The sequence below is a fragment of the Mus musculus genome, chromosome 4, assembly GCF_000001635.26.
Source record: "Mus musculus strain C57BL/6J chromosome 4, GRCm38.p6 C57BL/6J".
Lineage (NCBI taxonomy): Eukaryota > Metazoa > Chordata > Mammalia > Rodentia > Muridae > Mus > Mus musculus.
Window position 1 is genome coordinate 126,257,046 of NC_000070.6, and position 26,834 is coordinate 126,283,879.

Here is a 26,834-nt window from a genome sequence, read left to right on the forward strand (position 1 = left end):
ATAAAGAGTAGTAAGCCTCACTTCACCCTCCTCCCCGAAAATACTCGGGGCTCTGGAGTGGGCTCTCCTATCTCCTGTTTCAATGCCCGCCCGCTGAGGTGAGGGCTTCGAGCCAAGTCGGGCTTGGCTTCGGACAGGGTGCAGGGAGCTTGCTGGGAAGGTGGATCGATAGTAGAGGTACTGGTGCAGAGAGGACCAGACTGGAGGGAGGAAGGAGGGGCCGCTGGGCTCTGCCTATCCTAGCCCTGCTCTTTGTCCTGACCTGGAGGTCATTTCTCTAGTTGTCCACAGATTAGGGCCAGGGAGGCACTGTCTCCCTGTCTCTCCTTCCCCTTCCTAACCACTGGACCCTCCTTCCTTAGAGCACCTCCACAGAACAGTCATTCCAAGGGAGAGGGCAGGGAGTACGATTCAGGGAAAGGGAGAAGTTTCAGGCAACCTAGCAGCAGTTTCTATCCCAGTAGTAAGTAACTGGCGCTTTGAACCCTGGGGGGAGGGGGGAGGGAAGATTCGCCCGAGGTGGAGGCTGAGTGACTTTAGAAAAGGATGGTGCTAAAGGCCAGCAACGAGAGTGACACGTCTCCTGAAACTCTAAAGTTGATAAACAGCAGTAGTGATGTGGGGGTGCAGTGCAGCCCACAGTGGCTGCCTAGCGTGCACTAAGCCCTGGGCTCGGATTTCCAGCACTACATCAAGCAGGCGTGATGGCACAGGCGTGATGGCACAGGCCGGCAATCTCGGCACTTGGAAGGTGGAGGCTGGAGGATCAGACTTTCAAGACAGGCTTCAGGGGGAAAAACAGCTTGGTGGGTAAAGGTGCTTTCAGCCAAACCTGATGATCTGAGTTGGATTCCTGGGACCCACATGGTAGAAGAGAACGAATTTCTGCAAGTTGCTCTCTGATCTCTGCACTCCTATGTAGAATTAAGAATGTACTTCATCCCGGGAGGCAGGTTTCTGAGTTCAAGGCTAATCTGGTCTGCGGATTGAGTTCCAAGACAGCCAGGGCTACACAGAGAAACCAACACACAAACACACACACACACACACACACACACACATAAATAAATAAATAAATAAACAAACAAAAGAAAAAATATATTTAGATTGGGACTCACTGTGTAGCCCTGGCTGGCCTGTAACTCACCCAGTGTACCAGAATGGCCTCCAATTCACAGAGATCCACCTTCTTTCTCCCTGGTGCTAGAATTAAAGGCACATGCCACCAATTTTTAAAAGTAAGGAATATAATAAAACTCCCTTTAAATAGTATTATAATATTTAAATAGTATTTATAATAATAAATAAAAACCCCTGGTTATGGGGCAATTTTGAGGGCAATTGGGATGTATGAGATATGCTTCACAATAAATAAAAAAATTAAATTAAATGGTGCCATGAAGTATTTTGAGGGTCATTGTAAAGATTAAGTAAGACAATGGAAATGAAGTACTTAGCATAGGGCCTGGTATATAGGAAGTGCTGAGTACATATGATGATGACGATGATGGGAACTCAGATATAAAAGAGGATGAAGATGACATTCCATATTTGCTGTTAGTCATCCCATCTGCAGGATGAGGTGATCACATGGATACTAGAGTCCATGGCTGTCTCTTGTGAATCCAGAGGTCTAAGGTTTACATTGTCCAGAGCTGGGCATAGGCTCGTACTGAGCCCTGCAGAGAACCCAACAAGGGACCAGCTGCTTGGGCTGGTTTTCCTCCTACCTCCCAGTCCTGGGATAAAAAAATGGGAGTGGTGAGATTCCCACAGTGGGGAGAGTTCAGGAATAAAGAGGGACAGTGGATTTAAAGGAGCCTAAGAGCAAGAGATTCCAACCTGGGAAAGATATGAAAACTGGAAATCTGCACTTGTGTCTGATCATCTAGGACTGGCTTTGGGGAGTTCTCTGAACTGGGCAGGGGTAGCTCAGGTGTGTGGTGGTTGGCTGCATCTTCAGTCCTCCACCAAAGGCATGTTTGCATTTACACAGGCACTCTGGAGGGCATTTTGGTCAGTGTTTAAGGACACTTTTTTTGTTACAACCGAGGGTGCTATTGGCATCCAGTGAATGTGAGACAAGAATATGGCTTTAAAAAATCCTACAACCCTGTCACAACAGAAAATTCACGGACACAGAATGCCTGAGGTACCAAAGTTGAGGAACCCTGGCCTCAGCCTTTAGTACTGCAGAGCAGCTGGGTATCTGAGAGGTAGCCAATGGGAGGGGCAGGTTTCCTGGCCAGCAACAGCTAGAGCATTCTGGCACAGCTGAAGGGCCTATATGGAGCCTGGGAGAATGCCTTTTGGGGAGCCAGGGCAGTGCTACAGCCCTATAATGCGTTTGGAGTAGGCAGGCAGAATAGACACTTCTCTTTTCTCCCTGTAACTGACCAGGAGCTCCAGCCCAGCAACTGATGATTAACAGATTTATTTATTTGTTTGCTATTTATTTATTTAGAAAAGACTGGTGCCTTTATGTTTAAGGGTATGAGGGGGCTCCACATGCCTTCTCAAAGAAAGTGCAATCATGGGTATGTGTAACATCTGGGCTGAAACCCCAAGAGGATATCCTGCCCATTCAGCTCGAGGCAGGGAACTTTGTCGGCCTCAGCTGCCCGGGGCAGTCTCCTCCCCCTCCACGGAAATAGACAAGAGCGAGTGAATCGTTAGTTTCTCCACCAGGCTGGGCTGGGGTTGGGGAAATTCCCTGACTGAAGATCAGGATGATGTCCCCTTGCAAATCGTCCTAGAAGGAAGGCAGGAGCCAAAACGCTCCCAATCGCCTAGTTTTGATGGGGCAGAGCCCAGGATGAACCCACCCAGTACTGAAGAAAACGGTTAGGAGATTTAACTCAGATACAAATCTCAGGACTAGGGCCTGGGATGCTGCCTCCACCCCCACAAAGTAGGAAGTGGGAGGAGCCTTTTGGGGGGCAGCGGAAAGTGCAGCCACCAGATTCTCACTCCCGCTCCACCCCCACCGCACAGCACAAAGAAGAGGAGGGGCTGTGACTTAGACTGCCTCTTAGCCTCTAGGGCCCGCGGCTTGAGACTGGGACTGGGAAAAGTCCTTCAGGGTAGTAGTGACCAGCTGCCTCTTTCTCTCCTTACAGCTCTTGAGGAGGAAGGGAAGAGCAGAAGTTCCTAGGCAGGAGGAACTAAAAATCTGTACTACAGAGGTCAAGCCTTTGGGTGTCTTAGAGGAAGTCTTTTTTCAAGCTCCTACTAGGGATGAGAAACAACTGGTCCTGGGGTCTCTTCTCCAATTTCCTTTTTTTTTTCCTTCTTCCTTCCTTCCTTCCTTCCTTTCTCTTTTTTTTTTTTTTTTTTTTTTTGAGACCGGGCTTCTTGTAGCCCAGGCTGGACTTGTACACGCTGTTTGACTGAGAATGACCTTGAATTTCTTACGTTCCACTCTTACTGCCTTCTTTTCTAGGGAACAGGAGATGAGGGTCGGGAGGGATATCTGGTTTCCTAAAAGTCTTACTCCCTACAGGTGGTAGAGAGGGAGAGGGAGGGGCTGGAATTCAAAATTGAAGGGAGAAGTCCAAGAACTTGGGGCCTGCTGTGTAGGGAGTTCTGTCTTGTTTGTGCTGGAGATGAGACCCAGGGCCTTGCCCATACAAAGCATGCGCTCTACTCCTGATCCCTGACAGCCACCCCAAGGAGTTTTCAGGTTGCAGTCTGAGCAAGGATGAGACCTTACAGATCAATACATGTGCCCCGCCCCCACCCTTAATTCAAAACTGATGACTCGGAGAACTGTCCCAAAGAAAAGGCAGGGCCAAGTTCGGGAATCAGAGGCAGAGAGGGGGGATAATGAGTCCGTGAGAAGTCAAGGAGAGGCTCCACCTCCAGTCTGTCCAGAACCGCCCTGCCTGACAGCAGGCTGGGTGGGGTCAGGCGGCTGCCTGTGACTGTGACTCAGGTTTCTGTGGGCAGCCAAGGCAGCCGGCAGGGAGGAGCCCAGACCGACTGACAGGCTGGCCAACTGCTGTTTTCACCTCAGCTGTCCCCTCTCCTGGGAATGAAGGAGGCTCTGGACTAGCCTCACTGCTACTCTCCCAAGGCTACAGACTTCTGTCTTCTTCTTCTGCTCCCTTCTAGAGACCCTCATGCAGCCTCCTGAGGTCGTGCCACAGGATGGAGAGTCAGGGATCTCTGCCTCTAGGGAGGCCCCGGAATGTCTGTACTACAGGGAGAAGGCTATAATAATGATTGGTCCTATAACCTCAGGGAAAGACTGGGAGAAACCCTTGCCCCCCTCCAGCCTTCTCCTAGCCTAGCTGGCTCAGTATCTGGACAGAGCAGTTGTCATGGTGAAGGCCGGGTGGTACACAACAGTATATAGTTGCTGCAGAGACAGACAAGCAGGCTGAAGCGAGGAGACCTGAATTCCAAGCACAGTGCCCACAGGGCTGACCACTAAGGAGAGACGGCCGGAGCCAAATCCAAAGGGCTGTGGTCAGTGATGACAGGGCTTTGCCTCTGTGAAGGGTAAGAAGGGTTTGGTCAGCTAGCACATTCCTCAACGATTGTTGGGCTGTGTTTGGATCTGTTGGACTGTCTTGATAGTGTAGCTCGAAGGGAATCACATTTCCTCTGTGCCTTTTCTGTGCCCACGATCTGTGCTCATGTCTCATTAATATTTACAGCAACTGAAAGAACTTCAGCATCTGGCCTCAGATGGCAAGCCTGGGATTAGAACTCGGCACTGAGTGCCACCACAGCCGGCATCTTGGTTTTTCTGGGAACTAGGCAGGGTAGCTGTTCTAGAGAAGGGACGGTAAGTGATTTGGATTTGTTAAAAAGGCCACAAGTGTAAGGATGCAGGGCTTGGCTGTGTTTGGGGTTTGGGAACAGATGGCAGTTGAAAGAGAAAGCCGTTAACTATCCTGACATAGAATATGTGGTCATGCAAACTTTTTATAATGAACTTTAGACCTCTGTGTGAGCCATCGCTAGTTTTTCAGGACATCCTGGGCGCTTCTGGAGCTGATCTGCAGCAACAGAAAACAGTTCGAAATAGGGACTTTCCAAGACCAGTCTGGGAGAGAGAAGAATTTGCAGAACATCACAGTGCCAGTCGTGGGGGAGGAAAATAAGGACACTCTGTGGACAATGTAGGACTACCACAAGGTGCGGATGCCACCTAGCGGCCATAATGGTGCAGCCACCCGGGCGCTGGTAGCATTCCGGAGCTGCAGCTCGAGCTGAATCACGGGTGGGACTTCCGGGTAGAACTGCCGGATGCTGTAGTCTGACTTTGGTCAGCCGAACCACAAGTCCCGGGGTCCTCTGCGCCACACCGCGCAGGCGCAGTGAGGAGGGGCCGGTCAGTCCTAGACGCTGAGGGGCCGCGGCTGGGTTGAATCGGCGACTCCCGGGGTCTGGGATCTGGGTTGTGAGGAGGTGAGGTGAGGCGGCACTGAACGGTGGGCACCATGTCGAGGCAGGCGAACCGTGGCACGGAGAGCAAGAAAATGGTAACTGAGCGCGTGACCCGGCGGGCCGGGCGGAATCGAAGCTTCCTGGGAAGGGGCCTGGTGCTGGCGCTCCAAGTGATTGTCAAATGAGTCCTGCTGTGAGCTGTGGGATGGGGAAGTCCCAGTGTGGGTCATTCCCTAGGCGTCCGGCGCTGGGGCAGCTTGGGGGGACCCCTGAGTTGCCCCTCCGCCCGCTACACCCAGGTCTCTCGGGGTCGAGTGCTAAACCAACAACAGCGACGGTAATCAATAACAGTACCAACCATTTACTGATCTCTTACTGTGCGTTTGGTGCTAGGCTATTGCTTCCATTATGTCATTATCACAAGGTAACCTCTTCTAGGTGGATAATGTTATGGCGTTTTACAGCTCAGTGAAGTTTATGGGACATCCAGATTTACACTTCGGAAGAGTTAGGATTTAAACCCATGCCCCTCCATTTCTACAGTGAATATTTCAGCTTTTCACTATGCTTTAGGCATTGTGAGACTTAGACAGTGGTCTTGTCAGAAGGGGACTTGCCATCTAACATTAAGGAGTGAGCCGGCCTAAGTATTCAGTGGCCCCTGTAATGGTTGAGAGGATAACTGTGGTTCCTTCCCTAACCTGGGAGTAGTGGGACAGGATATAATCCCAAAAGGCTGGGCTGGGCTGGACTGGGTCTGGAGAGTCAGGTGGATATCAATTTTCTCCGAATCCCAAGGAAAGAGGCTTTCTTGTCAAGTGTTTTTTGTTTGTTTGTTTGTTTGTTTTTAGTGTATTCTTTTGCAGAACTGCCCATGCTGTGCCTTTGCTTTGGAGTTTCAAACTGAACATCTGGGAGCGGAACTGTAGCTCCAGTTGGTAGAGTGTCTGCTTAGCATGCACAAGGCCCTGAGTTGAATTCCCAGCACCACGTAAACTAAGCTTGCTCATGCATGCCTGTAATCCCAGCCCTCGGATGGTAGAGAAAAAGGGTCAGGAATTCAGGGTTGTCCTTAGCCCGAGATAAGATGGAGGCCAGCGTAGGCTACTTGAAGCTACTACTTGAAACTATTTTTAACACACAGAGTGTTGGGGACGTGGGGTGTGGGGCTCACATCAGGTTTGGGAGGTAACTCAGTGGTAGGATGCATATGCAGGATACTCTGAATTCAGACTTCAAAAAACAGCGGGACCAATCCGAGGTTGCCTGCCTGCTGACTAGATCTGGAAACCTATGTACTCCACTCTGGACAGTATGATTCAGTATGATTAGACTTTGTGTCTTATACCAGGAACAGCCAGCACAGGTGGAATCCCTGTTATTCCAGGCTGGTTCTTCCCCACCCCACCCCACCCCACCCCCAGAGCTGAGACTCTAACCCAGAGCCTTGTGCTTGCTAGGCAAGCGCTCTACCACTGACCTAAATCTCCAAGTCCCTAGGCTGGTTCTTTATAACCCTCGGACCACTTTCAAGACACAATGACAGCAATGATTCATCTCTACACAAATATTAAATTACACAAACACGAACTCAGTGATCAAAGCTGAGTTGGATCCTAGCACCGCAAACACAAAATGCAAAAACCCGACATCATATACACACATTTCATATACACACATTTGTTTGTATTTTCCAGGGATTTGTGTGGGCCTCAGCATACTCTGGGGATGGTAAGTTAAGAATCAGTTTTAGGGGACCGAGCATGCACACACACACATACACACGATGGGGGAGATTTCTGGAAGAAATAACAGTAGTTGAGAGTTTTGTGCTAGAAAACAATGTCATCTAGAAGAAAATATACACATGTTCCTTGGCATTTTCAAGTGATTATTAGTTTCTTTAGCTACAAAATGGGGGCTGTGGTACCAAAGACTAGAGGAAAGAGTGTTAAATTTAAGGGGATGGATGGTGTTTCCTTGGTGATGGGAGCAGACACTTATTCCTTAGTCTTTGTATCCTGTTATCAGTATTTGTTTGATTTCTCCTGGACTCAGTATTGATGTGGTTTGTTCGAGCCAGGGTCTCTCTACATAGCCCTGGCTGACCTTAAACTTGCTATGTAGACCAGGCTAACCTGCTCCTTTTGTTTTCATTGTGTCCTATGAGAATGGGAACTCAAGCAGGGCAAGGGTTTGCCCCTTCCACTGCTCCAGTCCTAGCATCTAGAACAGTGCCTGCCACTGGGAGTCCGTCCGGCGAGTGAATGAAGTTAGGGACTGCATTTTCTTACTTGGTTCCTACTGATTCTACTCTGGGCTTGCCTCGTGCTCTCTCTGGCTACCTGTGTGTGTTTGAGACAAGGTTTTTCTGATGATCCAGACTCGCTTCCAACTCCTGTTTCTCCTGCCTCTTATCTTATTTCCGCAGGTCTGGGGTTACAGGCATACCTAGCTCACTTTTTTTTTTTCTTACATAGATTTACTTATTTATTCGCAGAGGGGGCATATGTTAGGGTTACTATTGCTGTGATGAGACACCATCATCAAAAGCAATTTGGGGAGGAAAGGTTAAAATAATCATTCACAGTTCATCATCAAAAGCACTGTGGGCAGGAAAGACCTGGAAGCAGGCCCTGATACAGAGGCCATGGAGGGGGCTGCTCACTGGCTTACTCATCACGGCTCCCACAGCCTGCCTTCTTATAGAACCCATGATCACCAGCCAAGGAATGGCACCGTCTACAATGGGCAGGCCTCTTCATCAATCATTAATCAAGAAAATGCCCTACAATCTTATGGGGACATTTTCTCAATTAAGATTCCTTCCTTTTAGATGACACTAGCTTGTATCAAGTTGATAGAGAACAGGTAGGATATGCCACAGTATGTGTGGAGGTCAGAGGACAACTTAGAGGGGTCCCTTCTCTCATCCCACCATGTGGGTTCTGAGACCTAACTTAGGTTATCAGGCATAGCAGCTGGCACCTCTGCCTATGAGCCAAAGTACCTGGTTCTGACATGTCATTCTTTGGGGACAATACCCCTCTAGTGGCCCTCTTCCAGGTAGTCCAGCCTTGAGCACACAATTACTGTATTTCACATAAACCTTCCAAGACCTAAAGGGTTAATGTGCCCAGGTTATCTGATGTCTACTTTTTTTAGTCCCTGATAACCAGAACATTGGTGGTCCATCTGTCCATCAAACTCTACCTGAACACCAACTGTGAGCAGAGCTCCTTGGTGTTCCAGCCTACCTGCGGTGGTAAATGCAGAAATGAAGCCCTAGACTCTTAACTGTTCCCAACAACAGGGATATTGTACTGGCTGGGACTGGGTCCTGTTTTATTGCTTATTTGCTGACACCTCCTCCCCACAATGCTGGGGATTGAACTCAGGGCCTAGGCACATGCAGGGCCAGTGGCCACCACTGAGCCCTGTCTTCAGTTTCTTCATTGTTCCAAACACCAGCCAGCTTCAGCATCTTTTGAAATTTTCCTGACCTCAGGATGGTAGCAGTGGTAGATATGACATTGTAGGGCTGTGGGAGAGTAACTAAAAATGTACGTAAAGCTGTCAGCATACTGGTGACACTGTCAGCTGGCCTTCTTAGGAGCATTATTAGTCCTTCCCCACATTCAGGTCTTCACACTACACCACCTTAGTGAGCCTTCCCTGATGTTTGTTTTTTGTTTTGTTTTGGGTTTTTTGTTTGTTTGTTTGAGACAGGGTTTCTCTGTATAGCCCTGGCTGTCCTGGAACTCACTTTGTAGACCAGGCTGGCCTCGAACTCAGAAATCCGCCTGCCTCTGTCTCCCGAGTGCTGGGATTAAAGGCGTGCACCACCACACCTGGCCCTGTTTTTTTGTTTTTAACTGTCTCATAGCTCTACTTCTATTTTATTTATTTTATGTGTGTGAGTGTTTTGCCAGCATATTTGTCTGTATACCATGTGTGTGTCTGGAGGAGGCCAGAAGAGGGCATTGGTTCCCATGGGCCTGGAATTATAGACAGTTGTGAGCCTTGAAGCCTTCATGTGGGAACTGAACCCAGGGCCTCTGGGATAGCCACCAGTGTTCTTAACCACTGAGCCATCTCACTAGCCCCACACCACTTCTGTTTTAAAAGTATAGGCTTTTACGTTATATATTCAAATTGCGCATTGTTCTACATAGGCTAGGTTCATATCTGAGGCTGGAGACAGACTTGCATATTAATAGAAAATGTGGGTAACCGGAGTCAGGAGCCCCATTCTCAGACTCCAGGCATGTCTCCTTTGTGGCCGTGAGCACAGCTGTCCAGGACTCTGCCTTTTCTCAATGGTGAACCGGGGGAGCTGCGTGTGTAAGGAGTGTGCTAACATTGTAATTTGCATATAATTTTGCAGTCAAGGAGGGCGGAGGCTCTTGGAGTCTTCATCTAAGGACTCATTAATAATGGAAGGAAACTCTCCTGATTTAGCGCTCTCGTGCCAGCTCTCAGGACTGGTAACTGCTGGATTGTCTCCATCCATTCATGCTTAGGCCTTTCCAGTGCCAAACCCCTGACTTTACTAAAAACCGACTCCCTCCCTAATAGCCTCCCTTCAGTCGGCGTATCTGGCAAATGGTCTCTTGGAGACACCCCGCTCTGACTGTTTTAGTTGAGTTCAGAGAGCTTCCTGCACCCAACATTGATTTTCTTTGACTCTAGTGCAGCTAAGATTTGTTTTAATTGAGGGGCTTATTAATATTGCAGCTGTGGGGTGGAGTGGACACATTGGACACTGCCTGGGAAGCATTTGGGGTTTGTGCCCCGAGATTACTTGTTCAGGTCGTAGTTGTTTAACTTTGAGCTGACCACTCCTCAGTCCGGTCTCAGTGTCCTTTCTGGATGGATTCCTGCCTTTCCTTTACTGAGTTCTTACTGGAGGCAAAATGAGATAATGAAATGTCCTGTTCTGGCCAGGCATGGTGGGGGATACTTTTAATCCTAGCACTTAGGAGGCAGAAGAGGTGGCTCTCTGTGACTTCAAGGCATGCCTGATCTACAGAACAAATTTCAGGTCAGTCAGAATTGCATAATGAGACTGTCTCAAAAAGAGTGAGAGAGAGAGAAAAGAAAGAAAGAAGGAAAAACAGAGGATTGTTCTTGCAGTAATCCCTCCACAAGGCACGTGATGTGGGAGAACACAGAGTTATAAGATCCTAGGCCTTAATGCTTTGGATTTTTTTTCTTGGAAGTCTTGCACAAGCCTCTATTCAGAAAGGAGTAGCTCAGGGGCAGGGAGTAGCTCAAAGGCAATCTTGATCAATGGCTCACAACCACCTGTAACTCCAGCTACAGGGGAATCCAAGACCTCTGGCCTCCTTGGGCACCTACACTCACATGGACATATCTACCAATGACGGACACACATACACATAATTTAGAAAGGAGCGGGAGGAGAAGCCAGCCAGGACCGGGTAGTTTACTGCAGTCCATGAGTACTGAGTTTGCTCCACAATATCACACTCACACACCATAAAAACAGAAAAATGGGCCAGGCGTGGTGGTGCACGCCTTTAATCCCAGCACATGGGAGGCAGAGACAGGAGGATGTCTAAATTCAAGGCCAGCCTGATCTACAGAATGAGTTCCAGGACAGCCAGGGCCACACAGAGAAACCCTGTCTCAAAAAAACTAAAAAAAAAAAAAAAAAAAAAAAAAAAAAAGAAAAAAAAAATAGAAAAACGGAGCCAGCAAAACGGCCCTGAGGATAAAGGTAAACACCCCACATGCCCACAAGCCTGATGATCAGAATTTGATCCTTTGGCTCCACATGGTGAAAAGGAAGAATGAATCCTGCAAACTATCCTCTGACTCTTCAGCAAGCACCATGTGTGTGCACATAAATAAATAACTGAAACACACACACACACACACACACACACACACACACACACCAGACAGTTACATGAAACAAGTGTGTGAGAGGAACTGCAGATACTAAGATGCTAAGACCAAGAATAAAAATACCAAGTAGAAAAGGCAGTAGAAAAGGTGCTATTGGAGTTGAACTGAGAAATGTGTTTGTGGTGCTGAGGATTGAACCCAGGGTGTTGGGCGTGCCTGGCAAATGCTCTGCCACTGAGGTACATCCCAGCCCTGGAAACAAACACGTTAACAACACATTCAGACCAGTGGATTCCCTCAGAAATAGCCCATTTTAGCTCTTGAATAAAGACCCAGAGACCTGTTATTTTTATTAACAAGCTGCGTGCACTAAGCTGGGCAGGCTCGGAGCTATTCTAAGCCGTAGCCTGCCCAGTTCCCAGCCCTGGGTCACTCTGGTCTGTGTGTATCCTCATGGCTGCTCTCTCGTTGCGAATCCTGGTCCCTCCACATGGTCTCTCCACACCTTCTCCTTCTCGAGGTCTTTCTCAACCTTCTGTGGTCTCTCTGGAACCTCTCACTGGGATTGGAAGTCCTGTCCCAGTCTCTTTTGCTCAGCTAATTGGCTGATCAGCTCTTTATTAAACTAATTAGCATAGAGAAGAATTTTACATAACTCTGAGACAGGTGATGCTTCAAAAAAATAACAATACCAAAATCTGGCCTGTCCTCAAATTTCCATCCAGAAATCAGCATTTGAATAATGCAGAGACAATCTTTACACAATGTACAAACCTTCCCCCAACATTTCCTCCTTTTAGCCCAATAAAAGATTCTTTCTCTTATATTGATAAACTATATACAATAGTAACAATTATGAAAACTTGTCAGTCAATTAAATTACATTCACAATGTCTACTCCATTTGTATTTGGTAACCTTAGAAAAAGTACTCTATTATCTATCCATCTTGGTGAGTTTAGAGTTCTGTACTTAAAACATTTTCTATCAAAACTTGTACATATAAACCTAAGAATAACATGTTAGACCCTAAAACATTTTCTCAAATCCAAAACAATTTAAGCTTAGTATAAGACTAATTAGCCTTCAACTGTGTCAGAGACCTGAGAAAGAATAAATACAGAGTATGCAGGAAATGCAGAGCAAGCAGCTTCCAAAACTAAGGGAATGACAGAGACAGCTGGCTGCCTGGACAGTCACCCACATTCTTTTCTTTGTCGTTGGAGCATCTATCTTCGGCCTTCTAGCCCAGAATATGACAGACTTTTTTGTGAAGCAATAATATTGAAGGGCTTGCCCACCTTGCCCTTGCTAAGTTCAGCAGTCGACTTCCCTGCATCCTTTCTGTCCAGTTTGGACAGCATTCTGTGTACAGTTGAAGCAAGGGCAGTGTCTTGCCCAATGTCTAGCTGACCACATCTGGAACAGACTCATAAGGAGGTTCTTAATGCCCATCATCATCTTCTTCGAAGTAGAATGGGGGTGCTGCCAGGGACAGACATGCCACTGTCATGAGAAGCCTTTTATTAAAACATCTCTAAATGCCATATTCTGTAGATCTCTGAGGTTTTTGAAGACCATCTGTCTGTCTATGATATGTCTGAAATGTTTGTTTCTAGCAATCTACTGTCTGCTTAACTTTGAAAACATCTATAGCAAGCTAAATGAAACTTATTTCCATATTTAACTGAACTAGTGTCTAACATGACCATAAGTTTGATTGACTATTAACTTGCATTTCTTATTTATCCTAAACGGTTTGTAAAGTAGCTTTCAAAGGGATTAGAATTTAACATTGCATTTTTAAGAAATAGGTACAATACCTAAAACAAGAGTGGAAACATATATACGTAGTATGTTGTAACAAGATATAACCTTAAATCTGTATCAATATACAAAGTCTGTACCAAATACAAAATATTTGGCTTATTAATGGCTTTTGGTCTAAGAGTAGATTCAGTAGCCGGGCGTGGTAGGGCACGCCTTTAATCCCAGCACTTGGAGGCAGAAGCAGGCGGATTTCTGAGTTCCAGGACAGCCAGGGCTATACAGAGAAACCCTGCCTCGAAAAAACAAAAACAACAAAAAAAGGTAAATTCAGTAATCTATGCTTTAACCAAGCCTGGCCTGCACCCACTCTTCCAGTCCAGAAATCAGCATTTGAATAACGCAGAGACAGCCTTTACACAGTGCACAAATCCATCCCCCAACAAACCTCTGTGATTTTTAACTTGGTAGGTCTGTCATAGCAGTGCCCGACTCCCGGAACTGACTCACTGTCCTAGTTTGCTTTGTACTGATGGGATAAAGACCCTGGGTAAAAGCATTTTGGGGAGGAAATCATTTATTTGTTTTGCATGATCCAATCACAGTCCAACATTGAGGGTAGTAAGGGAAGGAACATGGAGGCAGGAACTGAAGCCCAGACCAAAGAGGACGAAATGCTGTTTCCTGGCTTGCTCTTTCTATCAGCCCAGGGCCACCTGCTCAGTGTCACCACTGACGGTAGACTAGCCCCCTCCCATGTCAGTCATTGATTAATGACTAATTAATAATGATTAGTGCTAGAGTACTCAGTGGTGACCAGGGTTCAGTTCTCAGCTCCCATACAGTGGTCCACAGCCATCCCTAACTCCAGTTCCAGGGTTAGCGTTTGCCCTCTTTTGTTGCCCATGGGTACCAGGTATGCACACGGCGTCACATGCTTACATGCAAGCAGTCACCCATACATACAAACGTTCTTAAAATGTTAAAAGTCGTTAATCAAGAACATATCCCCACCTGCTTACCTACAGACAGTCTGATGGAGGATTTTTCTCAGTTCAAGTTCCCTCTTCTCAGATGACTCTAGTTTGTGTCAAGTAGACAAAAACCCTAGCCAACACAGTAATAGAAACCAGTTTGGAGCAGCCTTGTGTTCCAGGTATATGAAATGTGTGTTCTTGGACTGCTGAGATGGATTAGTGGGTAAAGGTGCTTGCTGCTAAGTCTGACAGCTTGAGTTTGATCTCTGGGACCCACATAATAGAAAGAAAGAACTTACTTTCAAAAGTTGTCTTCCGACCTCCATACACAACCCTGGTAAGTATGTGTGTGTGCACATACACACGAACACACACACTCACACACACTCACACAAATGTGATTAAATTTTATTTTTATTATTTTATTTTAACTTTTTTAGTTTTCTAAGACAGTTTCTCTTTGTAGTCGTGGCTATCCTGGAATTTGTTCTGTAGACCAGGTAGACTCACACTGCCTGCCTCTGCCTTCTAAGTGCTGGGTTTAAAGACTTATGCCCTATTGCCTGGCTTTATTGGTTTTTTTAAGCTTTTATTTATTTATTATATGTAAGTACACTGTAACTGTTTTCAGACACTCCAGGGGAGGGCATCAGATTTCGTTACGGATGGTTGTGAGCCACCATGTGGTTGCTGGGATTTGAACTCCGGACCTTCGGAAGAGCAGTCGGTGCTCTTAACCACTGAGCCATCTCGCCAGCCCCCTATTGTTTTATTTTTAAAGATTATTTAATATCTTGTATATGTGCCTGCGTGAGTCTATGTGTACCATGTGTCTGCAGGTGCCTGCCAAGGCAAGAGGGTGTTGGACCCCCTGTAAAGGGAGTCATAGGTGGCTGTGAACCACCAGATGTGGGTTCTAGGAACTAAACTCAGTTGCTCTGGAAAAGCAATAAGAACCCTTAACCAATGAACTACCTGCCCCCCAATATTGTATTCTTAGATTTGCCCAATTTTTATACATATACCAATGTTTCAAAAGGATCATTAATTCTCCCCACCCCTACCCCATATTGTTGATTTTGAAGAGAAGTTGCCCTTAGGGTAATGGGCTCTCGAGATCTTCCTTCTCTGCCAACTCAGGTTCTCCCACAGTTGCCAGCTCCTCCCATGAGCAGCAGAGATCCCAAGCCTTGGGAGTACAGGCCAAGTCCATGTCAGGACCCTCTCTAAGGTGAGGGGAAACCAGCCATTGGTCACACCTGCCCTGAAACAGAGGCTGGTGCCTTGGCTCTGTCTTTCACTGACTCCAGTGAGTGGCTGTTTCTTCCACTCCAGGTTCAGGTGACCCAAACTGGCAGCTATGGCAGAGACCAGGTTAGCAGAGGCCGCTGCTGTCTTAGAAGATGACTGTGAAGTGCCTGATGTGCCATCTATGGCCAGTTCACAGTGGGTGTGGCTGCATTCCTGTGGTGCTGGCCACTCCTCAGGGGTGATGTCCCCAGACAGAGGCATCTAGGTGGCTTTCCCTGGAATCCCAGTGGTTGCAGCCAGGCTGGTCCAGACACTCCCTGAACCTTTTGTGCTGCTTGGTCCCAGTTGCCTTGTGCATCTCTTTCAGAGTTCTGAGCTGTTCACGCTGACCTATGGAGCGCTTGTCACCCAGCTGTGCAAGGACTATGAAAACGACGAAGACGTGAACAAGCAGCTGGACAGAATGTGAGTGAGCGTCTCTCACAAGAGGCAGCCGTGGCTCCGGCACGCTGCATCTGGTCGGTTCTGTGAAGCTAACACTTGGGGTACACTTATGAGGGTGTGGGGGTGTTATCCCATCTCCTCCTTTAGCCGACATCAGTATCGTGCTTAAATATAAGGCGTTTTGACCTTGAAATGGCCTGTTCTCTGATTTCCTTCCAAGGGGCTACAACATTGGAGTCCGACTGATTGAAGATTTTTTGGCACGGTCAAATGTTGGAAGATGTCATGACTTTCGGGAAACTGCAGATGTTATTGCTAAGGTCGTTTCCCTGGGCCACCTGTCCCCCTGAAGCTTGCCATTGTGGACCCCTCTCACTGTCTCCTTTAGTCTCCCAAAAGATGGATTCGATTAGGCAGCTCTTTGGACCAAAGCAACCTGCTTAGTCCTTCTTGGTGGTTTGGGAATAACCACCAGCCAAGAGTGGCTGGGCTCTTACTTGTGTTTTGCAGCCTCGGTGTAGCTCTGTGTAATGGCGTGTGCCTGTGATCCCATACATGGGAGGCAAACTGCAGAGTTACAGCAAGTCTCTGGTTGGTCTGCTCTGTATGTGAGTTCTAGGTCAGCCATGGCAACACAGCAAGATCCTACCTACAAACAGACAAAGCCAGCGCGTGTGTCTGCCTCACTGAAATTAAAGCCCAATTTCGTCCCCTGTGAAAGTGTAGCCGAGTGCTGTGGAGATTTGAGAGTGTGCATTTTGGGCAGATGTGACTCAGGCCTATAATTCCATCACTCTGAAGACAACCGTAGGACAGTTGCGGCAAATTCTAGGCCAGTATAGACTGTGTAGTAAGCTCTGGGCCAGCCTGAGCTATAGAAAAAAGTAAAGCAAAGATAGCCCTGCTCAGTGAGACTTCAGTTCAAGGCAGCGGCCTTCCGATGGGGCAGGCAGGCAGGCAGGCAGTGAGTCAGTGCTTTGCTGTATGGTGCCTGAAGGAGAAAGAGGGAGTCCTCGTGGGCGCTTCTCTTTCCCCAGATCTCTAAAGATTCAGAGGCCACGGCTTTGTCCTCCGACCCCTTCCCAATGGCATAGTTGTCACCGTTCCCCATTGTGCTGTTGTGTGTCCCCGACAGGTGGCGTTCAAGATGTACCTGGGCATCACTCCAAGCATCACCAACTGGAGCCCAGCCGGAGATGAATTCTCCCTCATCCTGGAAAACAACCCTCTGGTGGACTTTGTGGAGCTTCCCGATAACCACTCGGCCCTCATTTACTCCAACCTCCTGTGTGGGGTGTTGCGGGGAGCCCTGGAGATGGTGAGTAGAGCATCTCTACCTCCTACAGCATCCGAGCTCGCTGGCTGTTTGGTAGCTGCATGGCTGAGAGGAGGAGAGAAAGGGCTTTGGCTTACCCAGCCTCCAAGGGAATCGTGCTGCCGAGACAAGATCCAAGTCAGACACCTCTGCCTAGGCACAGTCCCTCCTTCCTGACACTGCCGAGACAGTGCTGCTCCCTGCAAACGTGGACGGTAGCCCTGTCTCCCACTGGTTACCTGGTCACAGTCTAAGAGGCTTGAGGGCTCTTGCTTGCTTGCGGTGTCACTGTCTTTGGTGTTAGAGTATTGGGGCTGGCAATCCTGTCTCTGTGGGAAGGAATCACTCCCTTTAAAAAAGTTTGGAAGCTTTATACATTTATAGAGTGAATTTTAGCTGCTCGCGCACACGCTCTCTCTCTCTCCCCCCTCTCCCTCTCCCCCTCCCCCTCCCTCTCTCCTCTCCTCTCTCTCTCTCTCTCCCTCCCTCTCCCCCTCCCTCCCTCTCTCCTTCCCTCCTCTTCCCTCCTTCTCTCTCTCCCTCCCTCCCTCTCCCCCTCCCTCCCTCTCTCCTTCCCTCCTCTTCCCTCCTTCTCCTCTTCCCTCCTTCTCTCTCTCTCTCTCTCTCTCTCCCTCCCTCCCTCTCCCCCTCCCTCCCTCTCTCCTTCCCTCCTCTTCCCTCCTTCTCTCTCTCTCTCTCCCTCCCTCTCCCCCTCCCTCCCTCTCTCCTTCCCTCCTCTTCCCTCCTTCTCTCCCTCCCTCCCTCTCCCCCCTCCCTCCCTCCCTCCCTCCCTCTCCCCCCTCCCTCCCTCTCTCCTTCCCTCCTTCTCTCCCTCCCTCCCTCCCTCCCTCTCCCCCCTCCCTCCCTCTCTCCTTCCCTCCTTCTCTCCCTCCTTCCCTCCCTCTCCCCCCTCCCTCCCTCTCCCCCCTCCCTCCCTCTCTCCTTCCCTCCTCTTCCCTCCTTCTCCCCCTCCTCCCTCCCCTCCCTCCCTCCCTCCATGGGCATTTCTGACCTAGCTTCACTGAGGGGTCCCACAGGCTATGGTTTGGCATCTGTCCATTCTATTCCTCAGGTCCAGATGGCTGTGGAGGCCAAGTTTGTCCAGGACACTCTGAAGGGAGATGGCGTGACAGAAATCAGGATGAGGTTCATCAGGCGGATTGAAGACAACCTCCCAGCTGGAGAAGAGTAAGCATCTCTAGGACTTGGGCAGCCAAGAGGATGCCTGCTGGGATGAGAGAGGCAGGCGCTCGCTTCCTCTGCCCCTGGAACTCAGTGACTTTTAAACTGATGTTATATATTCTTCTAACCTTATTTCCATCCTCCATGCTAATAGAGAGCAGACTGATAGTCTGTTTGCCCCACAAATATGCACCTCAGAAGGGGGTTCTTTGCTCCATTTCCCTTCAGAAGGGCAGGATGTACTTGCCCTTGGTTGGACTAAGAGAGCTCAAACCATTTTACATTCCTGTGAATTTTCCAAAGCAAAGCCCACTTTGACCCCATTAAGGGACGAGCCTGATGCATCTGTTCCTGCGACTTCATGACGCCATTGGCAAATGGCTGTAGGGAATCTTGGGTTGTGGAGGGGAGGGAGAACGCTGGGAAGGGGTGGGTAAGAATTGTTGGCTGTAGTGACACTGTAGTCTGCCAGGCCACGGAAGCCAGTCCTGCCGGAAACACCGGCTTCTGGGAAGCCGCCCAGGTCTCATTCCTCCCTGCTGTTTGGAGGCAACATCTCCTCTTTTTACGGAGGGTCCATCCTTTTTTCTTACAAATTCTTCAATAAAGACACATTCTTGAGTGAAGCCCAATCCTGTCCTGTTTTCCTTCTGCTCAGCATGTGGAGTTGGACTAGAAATGAGCGTGGGAGCTGTGGGGCCTGCGAGCCGCAGGGCCGGCCCTGCCTACAGCACACAGCAGATGCTGGATTGATTCTATCTGGTCGATGATTCTATTTTCATTGGTGAAAGCCAAGGTCCGGCCGCCTGAGGTCATAAAGCTGTCAAGTGGAGGGAGACCGCAGGCTTTGAAGGACACACAATCCCTGTTCTTGACTGAAGTTCTGATGGCTGACTAGCTCTTAGGGTCACTCTCCAGCCTTGGGGCTTGGGATAGCTTTACCATGAGTGCAGGGGATTAAATGTAGGTCTCAAACAAGCCAGGCAAGCGCTCTGCACTGCTCATCCCCAGTTCCGCCCCCCCCCACACACACACACCTTTGCAAGCATCTGGAGCACACCTTTAGTCCCAGCACTCTGGAGGCAGAGGCAGGCAGATTTCCGAGTTCAAGGCCAGCCTGGTCTACAAAGTAAGTTCCAGGACAGTCAGGGGTACACAGAGAAATCCTGTCTTGAAAACAACAAACAAAAACTTAAGAAACGAAACAACAAAAGCTCCCACTTGTTTACAATAGGATTTAAGTTGTCTAGGCTGGTCTTGAATTTGTTATCCTCCTGCTAACTGGATATAGATCCTTTTCACCAGAGCTAGATAGATGGTTAAAATGATACTCTGTGTGTGTGTGTGTGTGTGTGTGTGTGTGTGTGTGTGTGCGTGCGTGCGCGCGCACTTGTGTGGGCTTTCATATGCCCACATACTGTGGCCTGCTGTGGAGATTAGAAGATAACCTTTGAGACTTGGCTTCTGCCACCCCATGTGTTCTGAGGTTCAAACTCAGGTTGTCAAGTGTGGCAGCAGGTGCCTTTATCCCAAGCCTTCTTGCCGATAGTCTTTTTTGCTTGTTTGCTTTTTTCGAGACAGGGTTTCTCTTTGTAGCCCTGGCTGTCCTGGAACTCACTTTGTAGACCAGGCTGGCCTCAAACTCAGAAATCCGCCTGTCTCTGCCTCCCGAGTGCTGGGATTAAAGGTGTGTGCCACCACGCCCGGCCTTTTTTTTTTAATGTTCTAAAATTAATTTATGTGTATGGATGTTTTGTCTGTGTGTGAGCTACTCTGTGGGTTCTGGGAATTGAATTGCAGGCCTCTGGAAGAGCACCCAACTGTCTTAACCACTAAGCCCTCTCTCCAGACGCTAGGTAACTCTTAAAGAGAGGGGGCAGAGGTTGTCTCAGGCCTGTTCTTTGGGGCAACCTAGGGCCTCGAATTTTGGCCATGTTATTGGGAAACTGGACTGAGGCTTGCCCTGGTTAATATGCCCGAGAAGAGTGTGGCAGGTCACCATGCTGGTAACACGGCTTGGTTTACAAGGATCAGACCAGGGTTCTGAGGGCTCAAGGACAAGGTGGTTTGCACAAGACTTTCTTCAGCTGTGGTAGGCCACTGGGGAATGACGTCACATTTATCCCCCCCCCCCCCCCTAGAGAGAGGGTGACCCTCTAGGATTCCATCCTTGGAGCCTCTTTCTCTCTTCCTGCAGATACAATTGTGGGCTCCGTGGCAGACCCTTTGTGTTGGTCAGCTGGAGTTGGTTGGGGCTCAGCATAATGCCATAATCCTGACCTACCAGATGTGAATGAATGAATGAATGAATGAATGAATGAAGGGGGTGAGGAGATTGGGATTCACAGGAAAAGCTCTGTGTAGTTTGTGTGGACCCTGTAAAAACCCAGCCGTCCTGCCCTGTTCTTTGGATGGCGGCTCTTCCTTCTTTCCTCTCTGGGTGCCACATTCTGCTTCACAGCAGCCATTTTGGCATGAGGTTTTTGGATATCTCTTTTCCCAGAAATACCTTAAACATCATGGGAGTTGCAAACCATGGAAACAAGGCCTCTGCAGTTGTTTTTTCCCACCTATATCCCCACAATTGAGCTGTACACACGGAGGGGGGTGCGGGGGAAGGGTACTAAAGGGTAGAGAGGGGATGCCCCAGCATCCTAACTTCCTATCCCCCCCACCTTGTGTTCACCCCTGTAGTTAATGAAATGTAGTTCAACCCTCCCTGTTATACCATCCACTCTGTTCCAGCAAGATGAGGCAGGATGGAAATGCCGACTAGTGAGGAGCGATTCTGGGGAGCCTTAACCTCTAGCCACGCTTTGCAGCTCGTAGCCACCAGAGGTCACCAGAGCATCCCGGAAAGTGACTGTTGGGACTCCAGGGTTTTGTTTTGTTTTGTTAATTTGCTCAAAGTTGCACCTGATGGGGTAAATCTTAGAGGCTTGTCAAAGCGTGGAGTATCCTTCTCTAATTACCCTCCACGAGACCCAACAGCAAAGCTCACGCGGCCACCAGGCTAGGCGTCTGCCTGCTACACTCAAGGCATTGGAAGAATCTATTGGCCAAGGCTCTCTGGCAGCACACACTCTAAAGTCAGCCTGGCCTCCTGAACTGTACGAGCTAGCTAGTGCAGAGCCCTCCCTCAACCAGTCCCCTTCCTGATTGGAGTCCAGAGTCCCAGCCCCAGGTCTGGACCCTGATGTAACTGTCCTCTTCCTGTCCCAGACCCCACCTTAGTGAGGTCTCCACATCCAGACTGCACCTCCTGGGAGGTTGGCCTCCCTCACTGGGCATCCGGGTCGGTCCAAGAAGTGACGGCAGCGGAGGCCTGAGGAGCTGAAATCGCATTAAGTAAAATTAAAATAGTCTCCTAACAAGTGGTTCATTGTGGCGTGTGAGAGGTGGGGAGTAGGAAAGCATCCTCCGTCCTCCTGGAGCTTAAGTGCTACCATGTGCTGTTCCTTGGAAGCCAGTGCTAGTGGGAGGGGAGGGTGGCGGCAGGCGGAGACACGTAGTTACCCGCTCCTGAGCCTTTGATGTAAGGCCAGGCCTGACCCCAGGACAGCCGCTGGCCATTGCAAGGGGAGCTGTGGGGTTCAGCACATTCCTGGGGGCAATTTACACTCTGGCAGGAGTAGAGGAAAGTTTCTACTGTGGAGAAGGGAAGGGGGCTACTGCAGTAGAGCTTGGGGGGGAAAGTGTTGTAAGGAGCGGTGGAGGGAGCCAAGGCACAGGGCTCCCTTGTACCTGGCTTGGGTGGAGGCCCCTGTTGGTGCTTAAAGCACCTTCTTACCGCAGCACTGGCTAGCCCAAGTTAGCCCAGAGGATGCTGGGAAGCAGCTGTTCTTTTCCTGATGCTCCTGGCTGGGACGGGTCAGCTGAGCCAGCGACTCCAACTGAGCTGGACCAGAGGAGGGGCCGGGAGGAGAGATGTGCCGGGGGGCAAGAGAACGCATGTGAGCGTGGACACACATGGTCTGGAACAAGCACTAATATTTATGGGGGAGCCGCTGTCTGCCAGTGCTGGGGGAGCTGCTGCCTCAGAGCATTACAACCTCATGACTATTCTGTGTTGCAAAAAAGGAAGGGCTGAGGTACCTAGCCGTACTTGGTACATGCCGCACGTGAACCCCGGTAATCAGGATTCGAGCGTTTCCCTCTGTCTTGAGCATGTTGTGGATGCGTTTGTGTCTCCTTGTGCTTGCTTGTGTGGAAACCTTATGACATTTTTATTTGTATTTTGCTGCGGCAGGGTTTCATGTAGCCCAGAATGGCCTCAGGCCTCAAACTCATCTTGTTGAAGAGGGTAACCCCAAACTGATTCTCCGGCCTTTGTCTCCCTAGTGCTGGGATTGCAGGCATGTGCCACCAGAGTTTGAATATTTTCTTTAATTAAAATGTAAGCTGGGTTGTGGTGGCACACACTTTTAATTCCAGCACTCGGGAGGCAGAGGCAGGTAGATCTCCGAGTTTGAGGCCAGCCTGGTCTACAGAGTGAGTTCCAGGACAGCCAGGGCTACACAGAGAAGCCCTGGACACACACACACACACACACACACACAGAGAGAGAGAGAGAGAGAGAGAGAGAGAGAGAGAGAGAGAGAGAGAGAGGAAAGACAGAGACAGAGACAGAGAAAAGGCCTGCAAAATAGCTTAGCGTGCAGAGACAGGCGTTACCAAGCCTGATAACCTGAGTTTGACCCCCTAGAACTTACATGCTAGGAGAGAATCAATTCCTGAAAGTTGTCCTCTGATCCCCCACATGTGCTGTGACACACAAGAGTGTGCACACATATAATAAATGTAAAAACCAGAGGGCTGGAGAGATGGTTCAGTGGTGCAGAGCAGTGACTGCCCTTCAGAGCACACTCACGGGGGCTCACAATGAGCTCTAACTCATTTTCCAAGGAGACAGAAGCCCCCTTCTGGCCTGCACAGGCACCAGATGTGCACACAGTACACAGATTTACACGCAAGCAAAGCATCCACACATTAAAAGAGAATATGTTTTGGCAGGGCAGTGATGGCTCACACCTTTAATCCCAGCACTTGGGAGGCAGAGGCAGGTGGATCTCTGAGTTTGAGGCCAGCCTGGTCTACAGAGTGAGTTCCAGGACAGCCAGGGCTACACAGAGAAACCCTGTCTCAAACAAACAAAACAAACAAACAAACAAACAGATCTATATTAACTGGCCTAGACTCAACTGTATTTGCCAGGAGCTTCTGCCCATTGCTGTAAGCAGTGTAAGGGGAGGAGAAGCTGAAAGTGAGAGGTGAGTGGTCGCAGCTCTGCCCTCTGTGGCCGCTGGACATCTGTTGTGGATGCTGAGCCTGTGTTTTCAGGAAACGCCATTACGAAAACACTTACTTGCTGTTTGAAAGGTGCGACAAAAGAAGGTCAGTGTGTCAACTTCTTAGCGTAGACACAGAAATCCCTGATTGGCAGTTATAATTAATGTGGCTGTTACCGGGGAGCTGTCTTGCAAAGCCAGCATATGGATGCATGAGTGTGTGAGGAGGGTTGTGGCAGGGTAGTCTTGTGAAGATGTCGTATCTGTGTTGCTCATTGCTGAACCCCCAAGCACCTAGCATAGCTTTTCAGTACAAGGTATGCGCTCAGTAAATGTTCACTAAGTGCTGACTGTGTCAGAGGTGGAAAGGCTCTGAGGAAGAGGAGGATGTGGGTAAATCCACAGGACCCTGTGCATAATCGGGGGACTCAGTACAAAATGAAAATGTGGAGCCAGGGGGATGTGCCAGCAGGCAAGGTCCTCTCGTGTGCATGGAGAGTCCACACAAATCCAGACACAGTGGCACATGCCTGATAGTCTGATGTAGGTGGTGGCAAACAGGAGACCCTGTCTGAAACAGGATGGAAGACAAGGGCTGACACCAAGTGGTTAGCGTTGGACTTCCACTTCCACACCACAGCATGTGCATACCCAAGCTCACACACACACACACACACACACACACACACACACACACACAGAGAGAGAGAGACAGAGAGAAACAGAGAGAGACAGAGAGACAGAAACAGAGACAGACAGAGACAGAGACACAGAATCCTTTGTTTAGAAATTATTTTGAATTTCAAGATGATTAGCAGGGCTAGATGCCCACATTAGTGGGGAGCCCTGGGGGAACCTCCATAGTCAACTCTTGACTCCACCTGTCTATAGAGCATCCTTATTCTTGGCCCTTCCCCTGGAACAATTGCCAACTTGTTGAGGAGAGTAGAGGGCCCGCCCCAGGGAGCATGAAGACAGGAAGGCTGCTCAGTATAGGCAGGTCAGGAGACCACAGAAGACAGATCCAATGGCCTTTAGATTCTCACCCCCTGCCAGAAAGCCCCGCCAGTGCCTGAGAGACTCTTGCTGTCTTCTAACCCCCAGAACTCACCTCCCACCTTCAAGCAGGCCACCGGGTGGTCTGGGCACATGTGGTCACATTTAGATGTTGATTGAAGCAAAATTGTTATAAGATTAGAATAGTTAAGGTAACTTTAATTTCCACTGCATTACTGGGATTTTTGAAGCTGGAGCTAAGAATCCCCTGGGGTGGAAACTGTACAAGGGGCGGAGGGCGTGGGGGTGGTGGGGAGAGGTGGCGGGAGAGCTCCATTTTCCTCCGCTGTGGAGAAACAGGCCCTTGACAACCAAAATGGCTGAAAGCATCGAGCTAGAGGAGAGATGAACTTCCTAGGAATCTCAGAACCAGGAGTCCGGTTGGTCCTCTAGCAGATGTAGGAGTGGGGGGCGGTCCCTGGTGGAACAGGAATTTGCCAACGCCACCCCCCTCCCAGACTATTTGCATGCCCCGGGCCACACATCTGTGCAAACATCCCTTCCCTCAGTTTGCCAGACAGAAGGGTGGCAAAGGGGGGTGTCTTATCCAGGGCCTCAGCGGACGCGACTGGAGATGGAGGGGTGCACGCGCGCACGCGGGGGCTGGGGGGTGCTTTACATTGGTATAACAAAACAAATTTAGGAATGGAGAACCGTGGTAATGGAAACGAGGATTAGTAACATGAATTGTTGTTAAATGTTGGTGATAAAGATTCCTGACATTTATTTTAAGTCAGCGCCTGATTTTGTCTGAGCCACTACTACTCCCCAGACTTTTATTAAACCCTCTGTTATTATTCTCTCTCCCTCTGGCTCGAACAGTGTTCATTTCTCACAGTTCTGAAGGTTGGAAAGCCTAGGATCAGAGTGCCAGAATGGTCAGATTCTTGGTGAAGCCTTCCAGGCTTATACTTACAGACAGACGTTTGTATCTTTAGGCAATTGGCACAGTTGCTGTCTCTTCAAAGAGACCCTCTGGCACAGGGAGAGTCCCTGGGACGCCAACTCACTTCCTTCTCATCTGTGTGACCACCATGAGTAAGACAGTTAATCCCTCTAAGCCTCAGTTTCCCCACTTGCCAAGCGGAGACATTAATACCAATGACCTCAAAGTGTGCACTGAGTGCCACAGTCGTTAGGGACTGCCCCCCATAGTTCCCTCCTTTGCAGAGAAGAAGGTTGAGGCTTTAAGAAATGAGGCTGCTTGCCCCCAATCACAGAGGTGGCTCTGGACCTCAAACTAAGGCTGATCTCTGAACCAAGAGGCCCATGCCAGTACTGTGCTGCAGGGGCTACATAAGGAAGGGTATCTGCCTGGTCTGGTTCAGTGTAACCACCCATACATTTGGTACCTCTGCTCAGGACTGCAGTAGTCTCTGAGTCCTCACTGGACAGCCTACAATCCTCTTTTTTATTTGTTTGTTTGTTTGTTTATTTATTTTTGGTTTTTTGAGACAGGGTTTCTCTGTGTAGCCTTGGCTGTCCTGGAATTCACTCTGTAGACCAGGCTGGCCTCGAACTCAGAAATCCGCCTGCCTCTGCCTCCCTAATGCTGGATTAAAGGCGCGCGCCACCACTACCTGGCAGTTTCTGATTCTTCTCATAAGCTTCGGACTCAGAGAGGGCCAAGGAACAGGTTGCGAGAGGCAGAGCTGACCACAGTTGTCCAGATACGACCAGAGGGAGCAAAGGTAGAAGCGTCTAGCTGCTGAGCTGGGCAGACTGGTCAGGAGTCTGGCCTAGCCTAGCCTTGGAACTGTCCTCTGCCTCTGGCTCGTCCAGGACTTTTATTTCTGGCCTTTTAGTTCTAATAGGAGACCATGACCACGAGGCAGGGCTGTCTCAATTTCTGGGCAGCAGGCTGGGGTCAGGTAGCTAGAGCCCACCGGGTATACAGGGCTCTTTATGCTTAGTGAGCTCTAGGGACACAGGACCTAACCATTCCTGTGCTGGTTGCAGTACACTGGGCAAGGGAGGAGAAAGGGCCCACTAGGAGTGGTCTGTGGCACTGTGATCAGGTCTGAAGGGCTCGGAGGGACATGGAAGGGCTATATCAGGAGACTCAGGGATGGCATCCCCGTGCAGGGCTAGCTGGGTTTGTAGCTCAGTGTGGGCGAGCATGTGTAATGAAGCCCATGGAAGCCAGAACTCGCAGCAGCTTAGCCCTTATCTGTCCGTATCACTCGCACAACTGAGTGATCTATGTACATTAAGACATGATGTAACCCTCGCAGCAGTCCCTGAGAGCTTTTGGAATGAGGAAACCAAGGCACAAGAAGATAAG

General features: G+C 49.2%; 1 protein-coding gene across 1 annotated transcript; it reads left to right on the forward strand.

Moving 5' to 3' along the window:
* Positions 1–5,359: 5,359 nt before the first annotated feature.
* On the forward strand, positions 5,360–18,838 carry Trappc3 (trafficking protein particle complex 3). The gene is made up of 5 exons (NM_013718.2): positions 5,360–5,492; positions 15,633–15,730; positions 15,930–16,029; positions 16,845–17,027; positions 18,097–18,838. The coding sequence occupies exons 1-5, from the start codon at positions 5,451–5,453 to the stop codon at positions 18,214–18,216; spliced, it is 543 nt and encodes a 180-aa protein (NP_038746.1). The 5' UTR covers positions 5,360–5,450; the 3' UTR covers positions 18,217–18,838.
* The last annotated feature ends 7,996 nt before the right edge of the window (positions 18,839–26,834 follow it).

Bases quoted from the DNA above. Each gene is read 5' to 3' on its own strand.
- Trappc3 (NM_013718.2), top strand. From the start codon at position 5,451: ATGTCGAGGCAGGCGAACCGTGGCACGGAGAGCAAGAAAATG. The intron at 15,731-15,929 runs GTGAGTGAGCGT...TTTCCTTCCAAG, and splicing joins AACAAGCAGCTGGACAGAAT to GGGCTACAACATTGGAGTCC. The intron at 16,030-16,844 runs GTCGTTTCCCTG...TGTCCCCGACAG, and splicing joins CTGCAGATGTTATTGCTAAG to GTGGCGTTCAAGATGTACCT.